Source organism: Lithobates pipiens, unplaced genomic scaffold (genome assembly GCF_037356315.1).
Source record: "Lithobates pipiens isolate NorthernLeopardFrog02 unplaced genomic scaffold, aLitPip1_a1.2 Scaffold_19, whole genome shotgun sequence".
Lineage (NCBI taxonomy): Eukaryota > Metazoa > Chordata > Amphibia > Anura > Ranidae > Lithobates > Lithobates pipiens.
This window is the reverse complement of record NW_027507764.1, coordinates 375621563-375634345: the sequence shown is the minus strand read 5'-3', so window position 1 is coordinate 375634345 and position 12783 is coordinate 375621563. Positions and strand designations below refer to the sequence as shown.

General features: G+C 39.9%; 1 protein-coding gene across 2 annotated transcripts in view; it reads left to right on the top strand.

Annotated features, from left to right (window-relative positions):
* The window catches only part of CTDP1 (CTD phosphatase subunit 1), a 195986-nt gene extending 187735 nt beyond the window's left edge, over positions 1 to 8251 (top strand). For both annotated transcript variants that reach the window (XM_077492323.1, XM_077492322.1), the window contains one exon: positions 6613 to 8251. In XM_077492323.1, the coding sequence (XP_077348449.1) occupies positions 6613 to 6754 (142 nt within the window). In that variant the 3' untranslated portion in view covers positions 6755 to 8251. The remainder of the gene's footprint in view (positions 1 to 6612) is intronic.
* Positions 8252 to 12783: the final 4532 nt, after the last annotated feature.

The window sequence follows — 12783 nt, the reverse complement described above, 5'->3', positions numbered from 1 at the left end:
CTGATGTCTCATTTATTCTGCCAGAGGGTCCTAAGAAAGGACAGGCAGCGTCTAAATCCACTGTCACTAAGTGGATTAGATAAGTGACTATTCAAACTTATGATTTAAGGGGTAAGATTCCTCCCATTTCAAGTTAAAGAAAAAGAAGATATTTGGGGGGCACATCCTAAAAGATGCATTAAAGATGGTGCAGCCATAAGACCTAAGATGTCTTTTTCACATGTGTGCGCTGTAATATTTTGCTCTGTTGTATGGTCTTATGGCTGCACCATCTTTAGTGCATCTTTTAGGGTGTGCCCCCCAAATATCTTCTTTGTCTATTGTATGGATTCTGACAAAATCCTTTTGGGTGTGGAGCACCCCACTGCCTCATTAGTACCCACCTTTGTCATGGGTGGGGACTTCTAGTTCTCCCATATAGCTTGGGTATGCCAGTGTCAACACCTGAGGGTGGCCCATAACCCATTAAGTAATTACTAAGGCTCTGTGTCCCCTGATGTACACCAAGAAAAGGATTTTACAGGTAAGCTGTTCTAAAAATCCTATATTTTATTTTACCGCTTATTGAGTATATATGAATGCATTAGGCCTCGTTTACAAGGTTAGCAGTAAAGATAGGTGGTTACTGCCCCCTGACTACCCAGTTGCAAATAAATATAGGCAGCAGCCATGTCTGTACACATCGCCACAGTTGCTGTTCTGAAAAAAAATCATAAAACCTGTCATGTTTGGCAGGTGGTACCGCCACAAACGTGATGATTTAATGCACAGGACCGTACCACATCCGCATGTAATGCAGGCAGTTGCGGTACAGTTAAATTGACTTTTAATGGTTAATGGGCTTTTAGTGAGCATCAAGGGTCTTTAAAAAAAGTGATCCACTGCAGATTACTTTTTAGAGGACAGCCGTGTGTAGACAAGGCTTTAGGGTAGGCAACCTTAAAGAGGTAGAGCTCTACCAGAACTACATGGGGGAATTCAAAGATCACTGGGCAGTGTCTCGCCTCCTCACACCTGATTTAAACCTTGAATTGCCGTACTACAGTGTAGCAATCACGTGCATTACACAGTAATCATGGGTTTAAATCAAGTGGCGAGGAGGCAACATATCACTGCCTCTGCACCTGTCAAAAACTCTCGGATCACTTTTCAGGAGAGCAGCAGGGCTTGCCGCACTTTTGAATAAACCTTTACTCTTCTGAGCCCCCCTAAAAGGCTGCTTTCACACTGATGTGCTGAGGTTTACTCATACCCGGGGTGCAGCACAGTGCGTCTGCAACTTTCCTAGGTTAGTTGCACTTTGCCATAGACTTCTATTATATCCTGCAGGTGTGCACTTTCTGAAAGCACACCAAAACGCCTGCATTCAGAAAGTGCACCAAACATGCAGGATATAATAGTCCATAATCTATGGTTAAGCGCAGGAAACCCGCAGGTACTCTGCACTGCACCCGTGGTGTGGGTAAACAGCGCATCAGTATGAAAGCAGCCCTATACTATTATGCTCGGTGTATTGCTTCACACTGACCTTAAAGAGGAAGTAAACCCTGATGGGTTTACTTCCTCTTTCATTCCCTGCAAAGGCAAAGCATAATGGACTACTATGCATCGCATAGTAGCCCATTATGTGTCACTTACCTGACACAGGAGCCAGCGATGTCACCGCTGTAGTCCGGCGCATCCATCTTTTCGGTGGAGTCTCGCAGCTCCGCCGCTGTCATTCGGCGGAGCCGCGATGACGTCACTCTCGCCCGCGCATGCGCACGGGAGCCGACACGCGCGGCAGCTCCATTGTTGGAAATGCCGCGCTCAGTGCGCCTGCGTGTCGCTGTCTACGGCGCATGCGCCGTAGACAGCGGTGCCTGTCTTCAGGCAAATATCTCCTAAACCGTATAGGTTTAGGAGATATTTCTTGGACCTACAGGTAAGCCTTAATCTAGGCTTACCTGTAGGTCAAAGTGGTTTGTAAGGGTTTACAACCACTTTAAGATCTCTTCTTTCCTGCTGCTGCCACCACTCTGGAGACCGCTAGCTGGGATAAGATGTGAGGTGCAGTTGGTATCAGGAGCCGGCACTACAGAGGAGGCATTGGCTTATGTGGCTTTTGCTCTTTACTACAGCTCCAACAGCCGATTCACTTAAATGGGCTACTGTACCTACAAGAAATGCAGGAAATGTGTCCTTGTACCTTTTAAAAAAAAAAAAAAAAAAAATCAGCTGCAGTAAAATCACATGGTGCTTTTTGCACTATGCGATTTTCCACACTCCGCAAATGCTCTGCATGCTTAGATGCGTGGGGGTGCCAGGCCTAGGCAAATTTCTTTATACAGCTAATTTGGGTTTTCTTAGCTAAGCACACCCTCCTGCCTGCATGCCTGACCTAAAGACAAATATATTATAGGAAATAAATCATACATGATTCATCTGCATACCTCCCAACTGTTCGATTTCGAGGGACTGACTCTCATTTGGAGTAAAGTCCCCTCTGTCCATCTTTCCTCCTCAATTGTCCCTCGTTTTGGTCTGATAGATTAGTGCATTTTATATACAACTATATGTATCAAGAAATGTTTCCCAGTGCTAAACATTTCATCCAACCTCTAAATTGCTGCATTTGTAAATTCCAGAAGCCAATATAAAATATAAGAAAAAGCACTTGTGAATTTAACCTAATAAAGAGACAGTTTTGAAAAAAACACAATATTTTGTACTTTTTGCTATAATAAATATGCCCATTTTTTTTTTATGTATTCTTCTACATATTTTTGGTAATAAAAATTGCAATACGCGTATATTGATTGGTTTTCAGAAAAGCTATAGCGTCTACAATACAGGGGAAAGATTTATGGCATTTTTATTTTATTCATTTATCTTTTTTACTAGTAATGCAGGTGATCAGTGATTTTTATCAGGACTGCGACATTATGGTGGACAGATTGGATACTTTTGACACATTTTTGGGACCATTGGTATTTATACAGTGATCAGTGCTATAAAAATGCACTGATTACTGAGTAAATGTCACTGTTACCTAGGTAGTGATTCTAACTATGGGGGGGCGATGGGACTTCCTGGGTGAGGAGAGCGATCATTGTTCATACTTGGTATGAACAACAGATCGCTCTCCTCAACCCTAACAGCATGGAGATCTGTCTATTTAAATTGACAGATCTCCATTCTGTCTCTGTATGGTGCGATCTCAGGTGCCGGCGGTCATCATAAAAGACGCACATCGGCTACAGCATTGCGGCACGTCAGCACACCTCTGGTGGCGCATGCCCCCTAGTGGTCAGAAGGCGAGCCGACATATAGCTAGGACGTTTTGCCCAGGGGAGCCAACCTGCCGCAGTATAACTACAGCAGCTGGTCGGGAAGGGGTTAAATAGTGTTTGCTTTGTGGCGCCCAGATGCAGTGCAGTTCCGCTTTAAACAAAGTGAACCTCAGAGGACTGGTATTCAGGGAAGTCTTGTATCTCAGCCACACACATTATTCAAAATTAAATTGTGTACTTGGAATGCTTTGTTGCTGTAGAATTGGGTATTAAAGCAGTTTCTACTGTATATGTAACATAGTCTAATGAGTTTTCCATCCAGTGCCAAGTACAAAAACATGAATTGCTTTCTGTACCTTTTGGAAATGAGCACACATTTCTGCTGATTCAAGGTGATAATAGAAGTTTCTGTTAAATTACAGGAAAAAATGGAAATGTTTGCCTTGATGTACTGTCTTCTCTGTTCAGCTTTGCTTCAGAAAATGTATGAACCTTTTTTTTTTTTTTTTTTTTTTTTTTTTTTTTCCATATGTAACGGACAACTGAATGCTAGAGGTGCTGTGTCTGTTTCAATTTTAATAGAGTGTAACTGTGATGTAACTTTAAAAATAACTGTAGCTCATTACATTTCCATGGCATGTTTAGTTTTTTCCTAGTTGCAGGTCTAATGTACATGGAAGCTTTTGCACTAATAATCTTTCTTAACCACTTACCACTTTTTCAGGTTTGGTGTATACATGTTTAATACATTTTTTTTTTTTTTTTTTTTTGCTAGAAAATTACTTAGAACCCCCAAACATTATATTTTCTTTTTTTTTTCTAACACCCTAGAGAATAAAATGGCGGTCGTTGTAATACTCTTTTTCACACCGTATTTGTGTGGGAAAAATTAACTTTTTTGAATAAAAAATAAGACAACAGTAAAATTAGCCCAATTTTTTTATATTGTGAAAGATAATGTTACGCCAAGTAAATTGATACCCAACATGTCATTCTTCAAAATTGAGCCCGCTCGTGGAATAGCGTCAAACTTTTACCCTCAAATCTTCATAAGCAACATTTAAAAAATTTGACAGGTTGCATGTTTTGCGTTACAAAGGTGGTCTAGGGCTAGTTTTATTGCTCTCGCTCTACCAATCGCGACGATACCTCACGTGTATCTTGACTGCCGTTTTCATATGCAGGCATTACTCCACGTATGCGTTAGCTTCTGTGCATGAGCTCGTCGGAATGGGGTGTTTTAAAAAATTAGTCTTTTTTTTTTCTTACTTTATTTTACTTGATTTAATTTATTTTTACACTTTAAAAAAATAAATAAATAAATGGATCACTTTTATTCCTATTACAAGGAATGTAAACATCCCTTGTAATAGAAAAAAGCATGGCAGGTCCTCTTAAATATGAGATCTTGGGTCAAAAAGTCCTCAGATCTCATATTTGGACTTAAATGCAATAAAAAAAAATGTCATTTGAAAAACTGACATTGAAAAAAATTTACCTTTTTAAGAGGTATGGGCGGAAGTGACGTTTTGACGTCGCTTCCGCCCTCCTATGGTATAGAGATGAGTAAGGGCCATCTTAGCCTCACTCGTCTCCATACCCAGCAGAAGAAAGGACCCGATCACCTCCGCCATTACCGACGGCTCCGGTAACCAGCGGAGGGAGCGGGAGAGCATCGGGAGGGGGGTGGCACCTCTCCCGCCGACGATAATGGTGATCTTGCGGCGAACCCACCGTGGAGACCACCGTTATCGCACACAGGACCACCTCCTGTAAAGAGGGATATGTCGGCTGTGGCAGCAGCTGCTACCATTACCGAGAGATCCCTCTTCAAATTACTGACGTATATGTACAGGAGGCGGTCCTTAAGTGGTTAAAGAGGAAGTAAACTCCCCTGGTCTGTTTGTACCTCTAGGTAGGCCTATATTAAAGGGGCTTACCGATGGGTACTGTAAATGGCTCCTAAAACTGTTTAGGAGTTGTACCGTTTAGGAGATAATTACTGTATAAGCTGCCGACTACGTCATCGGCACATGCGCTCTGAAGGAACAGCTGCCCGTGACTGGCACAACGCACATCAGTGAAGAAGAAAAATGACAAACTTTTATAACCGAAACTAAACGTATTTTTTTTTCAACATTTTTGATCTTTTTTTTGTTGTTTTTTTTATTTTGTGCTATTAAAAAAAAAACACAGTGGTGATTAAATACCACCAAAAGAAAGCCCTGTCTCGAAAAAATTATACAAATTTAATTTGGCTATTTGGCTACAGTGTAGCATTAAATGAGTAATTGTCTTTCAAAATGTGACAGTGTTAAAGCTGAAAATTGACATGGGCAGGAATGGGGTGAAAATGCCCGGTATTGAAGTAGTTAACCACTTCCCACCCAAGGATGTTATATAACTTCCTGGAATTTCAGTGGGAATATCTGAATGATGCCTGCAGCTATAGGCATCATTCGGATATCCTTGTTTGCAGCCGGCGATTCTGTGCACCATAGGAACGATCATAGCTGCAGTTTCGCCGCTTGATCGTTCTTACAAGTGACAGCAGGGGTTGCCTCTTATTGACCCCACATCTCTCCATAAAGTGGATCGGTCATGATTCCTATTACAAGGGATGTTTACATTCCTTGTAATAGGAATAAAAGTGATAAGAAAAAAAATGTAGTAAAAATAGAAAAAATTAAATTAAAAAAAAATACTTTAAAATGCCTCTGTCCCCCCGGTAGCTCGCGCTCAAAAGCGAATGCATGCGTTAGTCCCAGCCACGTATGTACATGCCGTTCAAACCACACATGTGAGGTATCGCCACGTGCGTTAAAGCATGAGCAACAATTCTAGCACTAGACCTCCTCTGTAACACTAAACATGTAACCTGTAAAAAAATCTGAAAGCGACGCCAATGGAGATTAAGTACTGAAGTTTGTTATCATTCCATGAGTGTGCGCAGTTTTAAAGCTTGACTTGTTGGGTATCTATTTACTCAGCGTAACATCATCTTTCACATTATGTAAAACAAAAAGGGCTAACTTTACTGTTTTGTTATTTTTTAAATCATGAAACTTTTTTTCCCCAAAAAATTAGAAAAATTGTTGCGCAAACACCATGCGAGATAAAAATGGCCGCCATTTTACTCCCTATGGTGTCTGCTAAAAAATTATATATAATGTTTGGGGGTTCTGAGTAATATTCTAGCAAAAAAAAATGATTTTTACATGTAGGAGAGGAGTGCTAGAATAGGCCTGGTATGGAAGTGGTTAAACATAATGGCCTACTCATTTTATTCCTTTCTGCTCCACACGCTGAAATGTTATTTTATTTTGCTTCTTTCCACTAGAGGCCACAAGAGAAAACTGGATGTGGATGAGGAGGATGCAGAGGACGATAGAGCGAGTGAGTCCAGCAATGAGGAAGGAAGCAGTTCGGAAGCTGATGAGATGGCGGCAGCAATTGAAGCAGAGCTCAATGATTTCATATGACATCTTTGTCAATAGGGAAAACGTCAGTAATCTGTGTACTTGCACATTTACACACAATGACCTTTCATGTCTGCTACTTCAGTGTATGTACGGATTTTTTTTTCCATGACAGAAGTATCTTTTTGTATATTTTGACGAGGAACACATTATTTTACACATTTCAGGTTACTTCTTTTAAAGGTGTTTTAGTTAAGGAAGCTAAACAATTTTTCATCTTGTTTCTTAAAGGAGAAGTGTTAACGGGAGAGGTTGTGCTATGCCAAAGACGTAAAGCTTTTGTCTGAGCTTTCTAGACTTTGACAGGGGGCTGTGCTTTGTGTCTGTTTTAAATTTTATTTTTGTCTTGATTTTCTGATAGGGGTTTGAGGGGGAGCACAGTCCAACAGTGGACAAAAGCTCAATCACATGGGAAGGACACTTTAAAGTGGAACACCAGGAGAAAAATATTTTTGATTGGTCCTTCTAAATTACCACTAATGCTGGATGTACTGAGTTCGGATATATGTTGCGGATGTATTTTAGTTGTATTCTTGTCAGATACTACTGTTTGCTTTTGATCTTTCGCCTCTGCTGCTTAGAGTTCCAGTGTTTGTACAGCGAAGGATAGTGGTGTTTACTCTCCCCCTTCCTCTCCTTTCTCATCCATTCATAAATTGTCCCTTCCTCTCTCATCTATTCATAAAATGTTTTGTATTGTTTTCACAGAATATAAGGCATGCTGTGATTGGACAAGGAGCGAGGGAGGGCAAATAAACAATGGGAAAACCCCTTGTTTAATCTCTTAATGACTTGTATTGTGTGAAGAGATTAAAAAATGTTTTAAAAAGGGAGAAAAGAGAGTAAATTTACACCATCACTGTACAAGCGACAGAACTCCTAGCACTAGAGCTGGAAGATCCAGGCTGACAGTAAGTAAATTTTGCCTCCTAAGCAGCCATCTGGGCAACGTTTATTCTGTATTAGGGATAACTTGGCAAGACTGATCAAACGTGGTGAAAAAAAATTTCCTTGGAGTTCCACTTAACCTGCATGTGTGCTTTCCAGGTGTATATATATAAATATATCAAACAAGACTTTTTTTTTTAAAAGGAATACAATATATATATATATATTTGTATAGATCTAGAAAATGTGATATGAGAAAATTGTAAACGTGACAGACTTTTCACTTGCCTCTAACTAATGTCACTGAGTACGTTTCTTGTTTTTACACATTCCTCTGTGCATTAGTTTGGATTTGTTAGAAAAGCAGTGATTAGATTTTTAACCTTACCTCCCTGCAAGTGTGTATGACTGCCGAGTGCGGCAGTGTACCACTGTCACAGGGAACGTATATATTGGATGTTCCCTAGGCAAAGGAAATGGTTGCTACAGTTTAACATGCAATAGGGTTTTATTCAATTGAGAGAACTAATGTAAAGTTTTTGTATATTCTATTTCATATTTGACCCACAGAGCAGATTTCTTTCATTTAATAAAACAAATTCATTTTGTATAGTTATGTGTGTGGTGTTTTTATTAAATGCTTGTGACTCTTGCATTCTTTTGGTTATAAAAAAATTAATTCTGAATTTGGTTGGCCATTGAACAAAATTGCCAAATTTGAGTTATTCTAATAATTGTAGGTTGATTAAAAATTAGCTAAACTATTTTTTCATGACTGTCAAAGTGGAATTCCAGATTTAATTTAATTTTAAATAGTTTGGGCAAAGCTGGCCCAACAAGCTATTTGTATTACATAATAATGTGCCCGCTACTACCTACATTAAGTGGTGATGTGATTTGGCAGTTGTACAGGGGTCGTCTTATCTGCTGTCAGATATAAAGAGAATCGGCTGAGGTGCATCAATACAAGGCTTTCTGGGATAGGCGGACAAATGTCATTGTAAATTCCACCTTGGCCAATCAGCGGAAGCCTTGCATTGATAAAAATGCAAAACTTCTAAATGACAACAAAGCACCCATCCTCATTCTCTTATATTCCAGCAGCAGACAGGAAGTTGCATGTAATGCTGCCAGAACACAGCACCACTTACTGTGTATAACTAATGCTACTACAATTCGTTGCAGCATACACAACAGCTACATCATTCTGTAATAGTAATACAGGCAGTCCCAGACTTACAAACATCCGACTTACATACAACTCTTACAAAAAGCTTGAGACAACAGGAAGTGAGAAGAAATCGATCCCTATAAATTCACTCCTGTAAGAGCTATCCCGTTAACAGTGTCTCCACTGAAGCTTTTTCACTAATCCTTGTTTCCACAACAACCCAAAATTTTCCAAATCCATTTGTCACAGGGGCAGAAAGAGAGGTGAAGTCTTCTAAACAGGGGCACAGACAGCAAAACAAACATTACAGGGATGTTAACCCTTCCTTATGCTATCCAAAGAACATAAACTTTTTTTTTTTTTTTTTTTGACTGACGTTGCACTTAAATGTCCCTGTTCCAACATACATATAAATTCAACTTTAAAAAAAACCTACAGACCCTTTATTGTTTGTAACCCAGGGACTGCCTGTAGTTTTGGCTAGCTTTGCCCAAAAAAGAAAGATTTATTAGATATTAAAACTGGAATTTTACTTTAAAGTTGAACTTTACCCATAACAACTTGATAAAAAAATATTTTTTAGCAAGGAACATACATTCCATATTACGAATTATGCTACCAAAAGTAGTGTGTGCTTTAAATTGCCTCCAGTATATCTCTAATTTCTTCTTGCCAAGGCTGCTATTTTGCTGAAGCCCAGAGCCCCTGAATGGCAGTCATAAAGCGGATCTAAACCCATTGATTTAATTGTTTCAAAATAGTTACATTCATGGAATGCTGGGATTTCTAACTCACATTTTCTTGTGTACACAACCAAACTCAAACCATCAAATGGCCGGTGGTATCTGATCACATGTGCACCATCATGGCAGCTGCAGATAAATAGAAGCAGCTTTCTTGGCTGTAAAGAATAGGGGATTTAATTTTGCTTGAAGTCTGTCAGCAGATCGACCTCTTGAAATACGGCAGTGCCTAAAAATAGAATGCAACTGATCATGTGCAAAGCAAGGTGAGTCAGTATATTACTGTTTTTTTTTAACAGCATAGGCACTTATGTTTTACATCGCTATACCTGTAAAAGGGGCCAACTTGAAGTCATCCAACAGGAATTTTCTGACCAAAGTTCCACTTTAAGGCCCCTTTCACACGGACGGACAGTCTATCCATTTTTCTTCCATCCGTCAACGGACGACAATGCATTCCTATGGGCAAACGGATGACCATCCGTTAACCTCTGCTTCCGATTTTATCCATTTTTTTTTAATGTACAAGGCTACGTCCAGATGCGTGAAAACTTATATTAACTGATGTTAACAGACAATGTCTGGCAGCGTCCGATCAGTTGAGATTCGTTTTGAAGACATTTTCTTTTTTTTTTTTCATCTGTGAACTCAACCTATGACCCAGGCAGTAGTTGGACAATAGGAAGTACATGCCCAAGAAGAAACATGGTAAGAGATGTCTCCCATGAGGAGCTTATAAACCTGGTGCACGAAAAGACAAAGGAAGGGCACAGCAAGGACAAGTCACTCACTGAAAACTGCAATGCAGCATGGGAGGAGAAATGCTGGGTAATTTCCTAAAAGGCACAGAAACTGATGTAAATGGATCACACGATGTAAACGTGTACGTTGATGGATGAAACACGATATTAACGTGGCTAAACTGACGGTGCCCGTGTGAATTTGGCCTAAGTAGTGAACAAATGCTGGAAAGTATAAGGCTCTGGAAGGTAGCTACTGTTGCTTCTTTTGATAGTAAGGATTTTTTATTACCTGTACAGTGGTTAGCAAATAAGTCTTCAGGTCAGTCTGCAACACTGTGAAGTCCACCTCTGGGGAAGAGTTCTCCATACAGAAGTGCATTTTGTATTTTGGAAGTGCCCTGTATAATTCCTTCTTTAGCTCTGTGTGACTTGCCCCTTAATTAGATGAACCAAGAGTTAGATGTTGATTCTGCATCTCAGAACATCAGCCTAAAAAAAATGCAATACTGCCCAGATAATATCTTTTTGCTTTTCACTGTTGCATTTTATTTGCACCAAGAATGCCAATGCAGTTTTTACTGTACTGTGTGTAGATGGCAACAATTCTTAATAAAAATGTTAAATAGACCTGACATCATTTCACATTTGGTGGAGAGTAGATTTTCGAAAACACAATCCTTTCTTGCAAACAATGGTAATGTATGCTAAATAGGATTTAGTGTACGTTGAGTTGCAACACTGACAGGCAATGCATTATGATAAGAAAAAAATAAATCTTAGGCAAGACTGACCAACAAAACACAAGGAAGTATTTCAGACATATAAAATCAAGAAATGTACTTCCTGGCCAATATATTGATTCCTAGCAAACAAATCACCAGGATTGGCATGCAGGTTATTAAAATTAAAGCAGTAGGCTTTTTATTTATTTGTTTTTGAAGAAATCATACTTGGGTGGATGCAGCATCGGTCCCCTGCCGACTCTGAGTGATCAAAAACCGCTGTTTACTCAGTTCTCTGTGCTCTATGAACAAAGCGCTTATGACTCCCAGTCACCACTGTCTGCTCTGTCCCCAGCAGAGCACTGGGCTGTAGACTGGGTGGGAGTGGCTGATTCAAGCAAGTGAAAGTTATAAGAACAGGGATAAGTGGGCGAGTGGTTGCGGGGTGAGGACAAGGGTGGGCATTAGAATTTGCTCTCTGCAGCATTCTCCAAAAGTAGACCATAAATTATACAATTTAACATGATTTTTACCTTCAGTATGGGAAGGTTTATTTTCCAACAGGACAAGGACCGAAAGCACACAGCAAAAATGACCACACAATGGTTGAAGGACAAAAGGATGAATGTCATTGCATGGCCTAATCAGTGCCCAGACTTAAACCCCATTGAAAGTCTGGGAAATTAGTTGAAGACTGCAGTCCACAAATGATCACTATTAAATTTAACTGAACTTGAGCAGTTCTACAAAGAAAAATGGGCAAATATTGAAAAGTCTGGATGTACAAAGTTAGTAGAGACATATCCCAACAGACTAAAGGCTGTAATTAAAGCAAAAGGTGGTTCAACAAAATACTGGGGTGATCCTTTTTTCCAACTCGGTGATTCTGATTTTTAATTTTGATATGTTGGTGTTCTATCTTTTACTTGGATGTTATAAGTTGCCCTGAGTAAATACAGCTGGATAAAACAAAAACTGTCTTCATTTCAGGCTGCAAAGCAACAAAATGTGTATATTTTAAAGGGGGGGGGGGGGATTCTTTCTATACCCGCTGTATACATATTATGCAGTATGTCGTAAAGTGAATGTGAACACTGCCTGTTCCAAATCATTGTAATCATGTACAATAATAATCTAAGGCAAACTTTTCTAGACAAAATAAATCTTATAAATACCTTTTTTTCATACGTTTACAAGCGATCACGTAACTGCCATGCAGGGTCTGCATCGTGGTCTCCAAGGGGTGGAGAAGGTGATACCTAGTGACAATCAGAAGCTTCTGCCAATGTCACATATCCCAGCCACTGTCGATCTGCAGAGCTGGGCGGAGGGCATTTTAATCAGCATCACCAAAGTAGTACAGGTGCACACAGCATCCTGTAGCTCCCACGCTATAGGCAAAGGAGGTGTGTCAGCAACAAACTGACTACACTAGGACAGATCTGCATCCATAGCTAGTGTGTCTTGAAGGAATTGGAGTGAATGGGACATGCAGGATCACCAGGTCTTTTAATGTATGTCAATATTTTTCAAGAAAGAAAAAGTCTACATAGTTTGGGACAAAAGGAAATGTAATCTTTAACAATTCATGGAACATGTGGATCTTCGAGGAGAAGTCCAGCCAAAGCTAGTTTGGCTATACTTCTATGGATCACAGGAGTGCAGTTCATTCTGTACTCCTGTGACCCATTTTCAGCAGAGAGTGGCTTGTAGTCTGATCTCTGCTGATGTCAAAGAAGTCGGTCCTGGCTCGGGGTCAATCGCC